Source organism: Kryptolebias marmoratus, linkage group LG1, assembly GCF_001649575.2.
Source record: "Kryptolebias marmoratus isolate JLee-2015 linkage group LG1, ASM164957v2, whole genome shotgun sequence".
Lineage (NCBI taxonomy): Eukaryota > Metazoa > Chordata > Actinopteri > Cyprinodontiformes > Rivulidae > Kryptolebias > Kryptolebias marmoratus.
In genome coordinates this window covers 22,473,623-22,485,355 of record NC_051430.1, presented here as the reverse complement: position 1 = coordinate 22,485,355, position 11,733 = coordinate 22,473,623, and the positions used below count along the sequence as shown (strand labels likewise).

The following is an 11,733-nucleotide window of genomic DNA, read 5'->3' as shown; positions in this document are numbered from 1 at the left end:
GATGAAAAAAGCAAGTCTTTGTCCAGACTATCAAGTGTCAGTGTTTTTGTACTTTATCTCCTTGAGCAACCTAAGTTTGACGAGCTACAGTTTCATTCTGACCAGATTAGCAAGCTGCCATCTAAAAATGACTCCAATCTCAAAAACTTCTGAACTGTTCATGCAAATGTTACTTTGGTAATCTGTACATTATTATTCTTTTCTTATTTACATAGAATTCTGTGGTTATTCAGAAATGCAAATAGCAGCTGTAGTGCATCAATTACAGCCTGGGGCACATGTGGCAGTGATATTATTATATTTCTGCTAGAATAACTGTCATACAAAATGCACAGTGGTATATAAGTTCATAAAATAGCATTTGCATGAACCTTTGAGATTGGAGTTGTTTTTAATTGGCAACAGTCCACCTTGGTCTTGGCCTCACTGGAACTAGCCTTCAATCTGATCAAAATTGCACTTTGTTTCTTCAAACTAAAGCTGTTCAAAGATATCTACAACAGGTAAGATATTCATTGTTCATAGCATTTCCACAGAACCTCAGTTCAAAAGATCTGGACTATCCCTTTACTAAGTAAAGTCAATGTCATGAGCGATTAGCAGGATTCTTCCCTAAAAGCTGCTCACTGTGAAGTGTTAATGATGATAACCTCACACTTAAGCAGAATGAGTATCACTTGCTTTGTTTGCACATTTCATAGTAAGTGAGAGCAACAGCTGCCTTCCGTTTAATTCCTCACAAAATAGGAAGGTTCTTAAAAACATTATTTTGTATTTTGTTTTGTGTAGAATATTTATTTGATCAAGTGAATGCAAGTCTCTAATAAAGCTGCACAAGGAAAAAGATCAAACGTGCTAATACAGTAAATCGGTTCTGCACAAATTGCCGTTTGTAGAAGAAATAGGAATGCAAATGCAGTCTTCTGTGGCTGAGAGTGTGTGGACGTTAGTGTCTGTCTCTGTCACGCACACAGCAGTGAAGAGGAGGTAAAGGTGTAGGAGGCAGAGATGGATGATGGCATTCAGACAGTTTAAAGAGGGGCAGTGGCGAGATGTGCAGTTTTATGAAAGTTTGGAGAGTGTGGAGGAGGAGGAGTGATTTTACCAGGCACTTCTGTTTCTGCTCTGAAGGTACATGTGTACAGGGTGACATCTGAATTGCCAACAATGTGTTAAAGTTTTGTTTTTGCCGTAAAGACCCATGATTTTAAAATTCCGGGAAATTAACAATGAAGATGTATACAAGATAACAACAGATCATAATGATAAATATCAGATAGAAAGCTGGTGATATAAACCAAACAGTCAAAGAAAAGAAGAGTCAGAGCAGATATTTCAGTTACTTTATCACCTAAAGATCCACAAATCAGAGGAAGCCATTGATTACTTATGTCCTTTTTAACCTTAGACTACAGAAAAATGTTTTTCCCTCTCTTTCTGTGTGAGTTATAGTACCATGTTAAGTATTTTGACCTCATGTAAAAACACGTCAGTCATTCTCAAGCTGCATTTTTGTTGTTAACATTGAAAATGTTGGTATATTAACTGAATGTATATTAATGGGTATATTAACTAAATCACAATATGCAGTACTTTTTTGTATACGACTACTTGTGCAGCATTTGGAGTTGACAGCTGAACAATTAAACCTGTTTGAAGGGAAAAATGTGAGCGCAGTAATTCTTGTAGCAAAAACAATACTCATTGATGCACTTCAAATAAAAAGATAATTAAATGCCTAACACTCCTTGAAGGAACACATGTAGCAATTTAATGAGAGGCAGATGTACATTCAGTGATTACTTTCTAAGAGTTTCATCAAAATCCATCCAGTGGCTCATGATATATTTTGCTAACAGACACAGTTGACTCCAATAGTTAGGATGAGTTGGCAGACTTTGTTTGAGATGCTCTGAACAAACAGGATGAGGTTGAGATGTTAGAAGGAGACTACAGGAAGGATGCTCTTAATTATAGAACAATGAAATTGATATTAGTTGAAACAAAACAATTATCCTAAACTTATTAGTGCAAAAAATGTGCAAATCATCAGGCCAAAGTAACTGCAACTACATCAGACTGACATGAACTTAGACAGCATGGAAAATGTTACTGTTTTACACACTGGATTTAAAGTATAAGGACGTGAAGGGATCGATTTTCATTACTGAATGGACAAATACATATATGAAGGCATAAGGGTCCTGCATAAGCAGCCGAAACTCTTCTGTCTGAGCTCGACTCTATCAGGCCAAACTTCCAGGCAGATGGCGGTCAAAGATGACCCTCTGAATATCATCAGGTCACAGAGGCGGAACTAATAGAGGGCACGCTCTGGTGGCCTCCTGTCTGAACTGTTAGATGTGCTCTTCTAGCCCGAGGAGCTGGGAATTGGCTTGCTGTTGTACAGTTGCTGAGTCACTCAGCAGTGGGTGAAATTTTCATAAAATAAAAGAAGTCACTTTTGCATTCATTATCTCAGCCGGTGCAGAAAATGTGACGCATGACTTCAATTTTGATTGTCAGAAATTTGCATCATGACCAGAGGTGACAGCATCCTCAAACAAATGGTTTCCTCTACTTTGATGATGTTTTAAAAAAATGATTTTCTGCAATACGGTTATCAGTATTTAAGATAGGGATGTAGAGTGTGGTCTACTTATTGAATTAAGATAATAAACAAATTTTAAATTAAATATATCAACATCTCCATCATGTATTTTCTTTTGTTGCTTATTTGAAGAACATATGCAGTTTATTTGACTTAATAAATTGTTTCATATAGAAAAAAAAAAGCATTTCTTTGCCTGCTATTACAGGTAAGAGGCAATGATCTGTGTGAACATGTGTATTCATTTTCGTATACTAGAAGCAAAATATCTCACAAACTAGTGGACAGATTTTAATGAAACTCTCAGAAAGTACTCACTGAACGTGCATCTACAACTGTTTAATATTTGTAGTCAACTCAGTTCAAGATGGTTGCCAGAGCTAAGCAAAGTAAGCACAAAGTCGGCTACAATTTTACTGATATTGAGCTAAAATTTGTTGTGGCAGTAACTGAAAGTCAATTACAACAGATACTGTATGTATACTGATTGTAAACATAGTGGTTGCTTGTATTTGTATTTTCCAATTATCTTCTCTCAAATCTTTTGCTTTTGTTCAAGAAACAAAAGCGTATTTCCAAATTGCCGGAGCTACTGTTTAAAATGTGTCATTTTATGTCTTTTCTTATACAACTCACTTCAAATGAGGCTCTACGTTTATTTGAAATCCTAAATCTGTAGGCAAATTTGACAAAAGTGTTTCATGGTTATTTGTAGAAATAATGAGCGGCAGAACTCCATGCTCGCTAAGACAGCCTTAGTTCTCCTGTGGCAGAGAAAAAAAACAACAAACCTTTTATTGCAACAATTTGTGTAGACTCTTGAGCTGCCAGAGTGTGATGGACATGCACAGTATGACACCCTGACTGCAAATATATCCATATCCATATCCATATCCATTGCAGAGAGTGGAGAATAACTCAAACATGGGAAATGAATAGAAAATTGTAGTTTGGACTGCTAAAGATGTGTACGTCTGACTGCTACATCACTGAAAATCTTTGCTGTGTTTTTATTTTATCAAGAAGGTCAACATTTAATTTTAACATCTTGAAGCGTTTCCATTTCTTACCTAAACTGTTTACATGTCGGTTCAGCACTGAATTTTAGTTTAGTTGGGGAGAGGATCTCAAACCTTTGTTGCCCCCCAGTGTTTGCTCAACTTAATCACAGCTCAGATTTTAATGTTTACCTTACAACACAGTCCAAGTCATTTCACATAAATTCTCTCTCATATTGGAAATGAGAAAATGTGAATGTCTGCAGAGTTATATGCAGTAGATCAAGAATATCCCACAGGTAATGTTATTTATTGTGTTTATGATACACCGCATGTGCAACAGAAAACTAGTGTGACAGATTCAGGTTTAAAGGTTTTACCTTCACTTTCAAGGTAATTTTTCTCACTAGATGTTGTTGGACAAAGTTTAATCTCCAAAGTTTAAGACTGACCAATTTCTAATTCAAAACTTGAACCCAAAGTCAGTGTCGACATGAAGCAGTCTGAGCTGAAAGCTCTGAAACGAACAGCTTATCTGGCCTCCAGTTATAATTGTTCATTCCAAACATCTTAAACAGCACCGAGTGGTCACAGATTAAAAAAAGGTTTCATTCTGGCTTTCTGCAGCTCCTAAACAAACACAGAGTTTTCATTAAACCAGCTGCTTTCACTGAAACATCAGCTGCACTCAAAGTGTGTTCAGTTTCACAATGACTCTTTGGACAAACATTTTGGCCAGAGCAGCTTTAAAAATATTTTCCATTCGCTCTTAAAGAACCCCCCCCCCCCTCACTCGTTTCACAATAAATCTTTTTTGTTTTCCCTGGAAATCTAATGACTTCCATAGGGTAGTTTTTTTCCTCAGAGTGAAAAGGCTGCACACTTCTGCTCTGTTAGTCTGGCTTCAGCCACCATGAAGGCAAGTACATTTTGTTCTTTGCAGCAAAGAAATGGCAAATGCAAATTTCAGTTTCCGTTCGTTTTGTAGCAACTTTTACTTTGTAATGCTTTTCTCTCTTTGTTTTCTTGTCTTCGTGTTCCTGTTTTCTCAGAGCATTACCGGACTCTGTGCAACACTTTTGCTGTTCATAACCAGAGTGTAAATCTGTTTTATTTTCTCAGCAATTAAATGATAACATTGTACGCACAAAAATATGACGAACTACTGCTTTTCACTGACTGGCATTTATTTACTCTCTATATTTAGTAATTACTTGATAAAAAATGTGATTTCAAAGGGTATGCATACAGAGGGTTGATTGCCAGTGGGGGTCCTTTGGCAGCTGGTCAGAATGTGATCCCTGCACCAAATTACAGGTATGGAAGATTTTGACAAAGTTACGCAGGCTTCTTTCTCATGCGTAAAACTTTGAGCCTGTAGATGAATTTAATTCCCTTTCTTTCTGATAATGGCTTGTTGCAGACGAGAAGCCGACCCATGGCTGTCTACTCTCAGTTTGGAGGAAGCCCGTGCGATGGCGGGCGGACTGAGACCAGGTCCTGTGAAACCACACAGGGTTGCCCCTTAGACGATGGATGTGGAGACAGGTTTCGTTGTCAATCAGGTTACGAATCAAACTTTAGTCACTTGAATCATCCAACAAAACCAAAAAAACAGTACTTGAGTTTTCTGTTTGTCTTTTGACCTGCAGGAAAGTGTATTAGCAAGTCTCTGCAGTGTAACGGAGATCAGGACTGTGAGGGAGACGGACTCGACGAGCGAGTCTGTGACGTTGATAAACACATTATTTGTCATCTTAAATTTTTATCACCACCTAACTCTGACCTACTTGGACTTGGGTAACTGATTCGCCCTAACATAGACCTGCTTGTGTTTATCCACCCATTCAGTAGGTTCTACAAAGCTCTTTTAAGCACAGTATATATATATTTGTATTTCTGTAGGTTTGATGTGGTGACTGGAAAGAGAAGAGGCAGTGTCATCAACACACAAAGCTTTGGGGGTCAGTGTCGCTCCATCTACAGCGGTGTCAACAACAGGATTTATCGGCTGCCCCTCAGTACAATCCAGTACAACTTTTTGGTTTGTACAGCTAAAAGCAACAATTCAATTTAAACTTCTTGCATTTGTAAAAATCAGATGTAGACTTTTTTTTTTTACTGTTCATACACATACAGTTGTAACTAGAACTGACATTTTCAACATATTTAAGAGCTGATGTTACCAAAATGTATAACCTCATTTAATCCCACTGATTTCTTTTTTTATTTATCACATCCTGTTTGCTGTTTTATTGTTTCATTCACTTACAACATCGTGTTTTTATTAAATAGACAGGTACCATGTGATTATTTTCCTCAGAGTGCAGGTTTCTACATCCATTGTGGTAACTGTATACATTACAGAACTCTGCTTATTAGTTATTTCTTTTTTAATGACTGATGTCAATGTGAGACTCCCAGTCTGTTCTCTTGTGAATCCATCTGTCGGTATCTTTTAGGTATTTAAACTAATACACTCATATAGAATTATATTTAACACATAGCTCCTCAATAGCTCCTCTAGAGGTCTAAATCGACCTTACAAAATGACCTTTAGATTGTTTTAGTCACCTTTAACAAGCCAGAACTCAGAACAGCTGACACATTTCTTTGTTGTGTGCATTGCTGCAGCAACCTTTGCTTTCTCTTATCTAAATTGTTCCAAGTCTCCTCTATCTGGTCAGCTGATTGGTCAACATACTGCGTGTATATTGTATCTTATTGTATTGTAACTAGATTGTCATTTTGAATTATTTCATATTATAAATGATCATGTTGTATTATTTGAGATGATATTATTTGTGTTTCACAGATATGTCATTAACTCAAATGGCCAAACTGCAATTATGGCATTTTAGGTGGTTCAGGAACATATTTTTTATGGAAAAACCTTACTTTACCTAACTTTTTCCACCTAACTTGTGGCTTTACATTATTCCAAACCCTTTGCATTCATATAGAAAAATAAAACAAAACTGCAAAAAACAGAAAATCTCTAAATGTCCTCTGTGAAGATTCTGAATGACAACATAGTGCAGTTTATTTTTTTAATAATTTGATTTAATTTATATTTGTTGATTATAAAATACCAAAAACAGTTTTGACTTTGTTTTGTCCTCAGGTTAAAGTCCAGAATGACTTCAGTGATGAGATGTTCACCAGTAAATGGCACTTCGCGAAGGATATTGTCAATAGAGAGACAGTATCTGGAACTACAACAGGATATCGTAATTACGACTTCCACCAGACACTTGACACGATGCAGGTATGATCAAATTTTCACTTTGCAACTTTGAATGACAAATCTCAAGACATTTTCCTTCCTATTAGACTCACAGACTTGTGGTGTTAAAGAATGACATCGAGGTCGCTCAGTTCCAAAGTAACTCCCCGAGGTACCTCCCAATATCTGAGGAGTTTTGGAAGGCACTAACCAGACTCCCATTGGTCTATGACTACTCAGCCTACAGGACAATTTTGGAGAGGTTTGGAACTCACTACATATCCGAAGGAAGCCTGGGAGGGTCCTTCAAAGCCATTGTTATGATTGATCAAGAAACTTCAAAACTCATGAGTAAGGATTTACAAACCACAATCAGTCGTTGATTTTATCTTTCCAAATTGGAAATTGCAACTTGCAGGATCAACAGTGAACATCAGAATTTATTAAGGCCTCATGTGACATTTTGCCTAAAGCATGCCACAGATATTTTAATAAGATCTTAAGAAAATGTATCTTATTTAAAGGATGAGCCATCAAGTTATTGCTCAATCTTCTCACAAACTTCCCAAAATGTTTATACTTTCTTTTCTTTTTTTTTTTTTTGCTTTTAAGGTAGAGAAACCATGCAGCAACGTGAATGTGAACGAACTAAACGCTGGATCCTTTTTTTCCCCATTACAATAGTGGATTGTGTGAATCGTGATTATCAAAGGACAAATAGTCAAGGTGCAGTTTGGACACAAATTTTAGGACACATTTAATATTTTAAAATGCTTCTCTGATTTCACAGTCTTTATTAATATATTTATGAAATAGATTCAAGCAGTACCAACAATGTGGCACAAGTGAATGTGGAAGGAGGAGGTATCACACACATCGCAGCACTGAATAGAATACAGCTCGATGACCCAAACAAGAACTGGGAAATGTACTCAAACTGGGCTGATTCTGTTCGATCGTTCCCACAGGTCATAAAACAAAAGGTGAAAGACAAATAAAAAATGCTCTTTAAACTTAATTTGTTTAGCTACTGTATGTTAATTTAAATGCATCATCTTTTTTGCTATGATTTGACCCTAACTCTTGTTTCACCAGCTAGGACTGCTATCAGAACTGGTTAAGGAAGTTCAGTGTGCTGGGGTGAAGAAGCTCTACCTACGTAGGGCCATAGAACAGTACTTGGCAGAGAGCGACGTCTGCCATTGCCAGCCCTGCAGAAACAATGGCATGGCTGTCAGGGATGGAGACAAATGCACATGCATCTGCAAGCCTGGCACATCAGGACTGGCCTGTGAGCAGGGAACAGATGTCGAAGGCCAACAGGGTGAGCATAACCTTCACTACAACTCATTTTACTCTTTTTATACAGCCTATTTCCTCTTATTTCATATTCCCACCAATTAAGGAGTGATCGACGGTGGTTGGTCTTGTTGGTCTGCCTGGTCTTCATGCTCTGGGGGTCGAAGGTCACAAAGTCGATCCTGCTCTAATCCTTCCCCTCAGAATGGTGGACAGCACTGTATCGGAGAAGCAACCAAGACGTCTGGCTGTGATGACGACGAGGAACTGCAATACCTAAAGTCAGAGCAAGCTGAAGTTGTATTAAATATATAATACTGTTTTTAGACACTCACCAGAAGTGAAAATGTTTTATTCTAAATACCCACTTATACCACATGGTATTTTGGACTATTTTTCAACAGAACCATGGAGCCTCAATGCTTTGATACCTCTCTCCCAGAACGTCTGAAATGTGACACTCCACCAAGTCTAATCAATGGCTACATCCTGGTAAAGAGGAAGTCACACTGTACATATTGTCACAATGTATACTTAAAAACTACATGAAGTACTTTAGATTATGGAGAAATGATGCCAGTTTTTGAAGCCATTAAAGCATTTTTTTTAATTCTTTTTTTCATTTACACATCTTTCACAGGAGCCTAAGGACAATTACTTTGTGGGTGATAAGGTTGAGTACACTTGCACTCCTGGTTTCTATCTTCTTGGTAACATACTAGAATGCACCCCTGATCAGATTTGGTCTGCAAGTCCTGGTCTGTGTGCAGGTAATGCTGTATTTGCGTTCAAAATAAGATTTATTATTGCAATTAATGAAGTTTTTTCTTAAAAAAAGTTTTTTAAAATGTGCATTTGTTTGTTTTTTCCCAGTTTCTATTTGCAAGCTTCCTGTACTCGCTGAGGATGTCATAGCAATCCCCTTACAAGACATTTATCATCTTGGGGAGACTGTTTCCTTGTCGTGTCCAGAGGGTAAAGAGTTACAAGGGGAAAAATCCATTAGTTGTGATTCCAGTTTGCATTTTTCTCCGGACCCAGCAGAAATTAGATGCATCCAAGGTATTTTTTTATTTTTCTGGTTTGCATAGAAATTCACAAATGGTATTGGCTCACCGTGAAACAAGACATGACTGCAGAATATTATGTGCTGCTTTTTTATTCATTCTTGTTTGTCATTGTTCCATATCTACAAGTGGTGGTTAGGATTTATTTGTCTGTATTCCACAGCTGATACAAAACAGAGATCCATTGCTCCAAAAGTACAATGTCAACCATGGGAGAAGCCTTCCAGAGGAAGATGTGTTTGCAAAATGCCCTACGAGTGCAGGTATTTTCACTGCTCATCACCAGTTTGGTCATGTTATCTTTTGCAAATTGGCTGATCTGATAGATTTTTTTTTATGACGTGATTATTGTATGTTGCTGATTTTCTTGCTTTTCTTACTTATATTATCAGCTCCTCACTGGAGTTGTGTGCCACAACTGGGAATGGGAAATTTGTCCCTCTGACAGTGTGCAAGATGCGTGCATTGGAGTGCACAGGGAAAAACCTTGGAATAGCAGAGTACAACAACTGCACATGGCCACATCGCGACACAACAGGCTGCAGCGGCTGCCACATGTGGGAGGACTGCGATGGTAGGAGTATAGAAGGTTATAAATGACCCATATTTTCACAAGACATTTTCTTATTTTTATTAATCAGCTTCACTTATTCTCACAACATTTTGTTAGACCAAAGCAACCAGTGTCGCTGTAAAGACTCTGCAGACTGCTCGACCCCTGGATCAAATGTGTGTGTCCGTGTTGGTGAGGATGTGACGGTGGCCCCGCAAACCATGAATGAGTGTGAAGCAGGACTCCGGCGATGTAAAGGAGAGAAGGTGTCCATTATCAACGTCATGCCGTGTTCCTGAGGGATCAGGGGAAAAAAATATTACCACATCTTTCACACTATGATGTTCTTAAACTGAGAATTCAAACTAAAGTTGTTTTAAATGCTAATACACGCCACACTTTGATCACATATTTTATGCTTTAGTTAAAACAGAACCAAACTGTACAATATAGAAATAAAAGAAAGTACTTAAATCTGATTCTTCATTGTTGCAAATATTTTTATGACTCAAGAGAATTTCATCATTTTATTTAAAGAATAATACTTTAAAAGATAATATCTGAGTTGTGTTTGCAACAGGGGGCAAAAGTTAGGGTTTGATGTTGAGAAAATCATTTAAAAATGTCCCTTTAGATGGAACTTGAAGCCTTGTTTTCAGGGCTGAAAAGATGTTTTTCAAGAGATTTCTTGTGCTCACTACAGCAGGCAGAACTTGGCCTGCCAAACAAACCCCTGCTGGCGGGCTATTTCTTCCTCTGGCTTGCTGCCCTCTCACAGTGTGAGTGCATGTGAGTAAGTACGTGTGAAGAATGCTTCACAATTGCCTCAAAATGCTTATTGTAAGCAGATACAGCAGCCACCAGAAACTATCAAGATATGATAAATATTAATCAGAGTATCAGAAGTTCTGGTTTCTGGAGCGCCCTCTTCATGTTTTCTAGTTATTTATTCATTTTGTGTTTTCATGAAGGTGGAATCTATTCTGTTAGGTGTAACTTCCTGCAGGAGTGACTATTGATAACTGAAACTACAAAATGAGAAGGCTATAGCATAAGGCATACTTTTAAATATGTAAATGTATATTTTGAATGAGTTCAAATGTTTTAAAAGGACCAACAGCTCACTCGTAAGGATTTTAGTGGTTTGGATGTAAGATTTACTAATTCACAAATAGGATTTAGTATATTATACACGATAAAGTATAATAGATTTGAACAAGTATTACAGATGTGAAAATCTGAGTTTGATAAAATTCCCTAACAGGTGTTTTGCCAAATTCAGAATTTCACAAAAAACACAATAATTTGTGGTTTTTCCCAATTATGAAACAAATAGGCAACGATATTTTTATGTTTACATTTTACTGAGTCAGAGACAAATTTTGATTTTATAAAATGATGTCTTTCAAAAATGTTGCAGGGTTGGACTTTCAAAGACAAAAACAACAAAAAGGGCTTCTGGTTTTGCTGATTAGAAATGAATGGGGACATGACCTAAAACTTGGTTGTGCAATTTGTGCACAAAAGACAAACTCAGACATGTGAGATCACATGGTGTCAGTTTCACAGTCTGTGTCAGCGGAATCGTTCTGTTCAAAAGGAAAAACAATAAGCGACCTGCAGCCCGACAACAAGCACAGAGGAGGTAAACAAAAACAGCAAACAAAAAAACCAGAGCTGAGAGATGCAGAGCTACAAAGTAATGCCTCAAAAAACAAAAATATTTACTTTTAGTCTCATTCTGGATGACTGAGGGCAAAGATTTCAGTGGACTGACGGCGGAAACAGCAAAAAATGACTAAATAATAAGTCTGTGACAAAAACCTGAACTTTAGTATGTGAAAGCAAACAGATTTTGATTGTTGAATGCTGATTTTAATTGTATGAATGCTGACTATTGTTTTCCTAGTTATAGTTTCATCTGTATGTTTTTTAGTCAAACTGCTTCTACATACATGATGTCATTTTAACCATTTATG

The 11,733-nt window shown here is 37.2% G+C and overlaps 1 protein-coding gene across 2 annotated transcripts; it reads left to right on the top strand.

The window, feature by feature from the left end:
* Window positions 1–4,428: 4,428 nt before the first annotated feature.
* c7a (complement component 7a) lies at window positions 4,429–10,233 on the top strand. 2 transcript variants are annotated; one of them, XM_017431272.3, is made up of 18 exons: window positions 4,429–4,528; window positions 4,662–4,708; window positions 4,848–4,926; window positions 5,033–5,174; window positions 5,262–5,409; window positions 5,515–5,653; window positions 6,734–6,877; window positions 6,943–7,186; window positions 7,448–7,561; window positions 7,652–7,818; window positions 7,931–8,159; window positions 8,241–8,415; window positions 8,539–8,626; window positions 8,775–8,904; window positions 9,008–9,196; window positions 9,365–9,464; window positions 9,594–9,775; window positions 9,872–10,233. In XM_017431272.3, exons 1-18 carry the CDS (start codon window positions 4,523–4,525, stop codon window positions 10,051–10,053), a joined length of 2,505 nt encoding a protein of 834 aa, XP_017286761.1. In that variant the 5' UTR covers window positions 4,429–4,522; the 3' UTR covers window positions 10,054–10,233. The 2 variants fall into 2 exon arrangements, with proteins under 2 accessions (XP_017286761.1, XP_017286760.1); XM_017431271.3 differs by lacking the exon at window positions 4,429–4,528 and having other exon boundaries at window positions 4,552–4,708.
* Window positions 10,234–11,733: the final 1,500 nt, after the last annotated feature.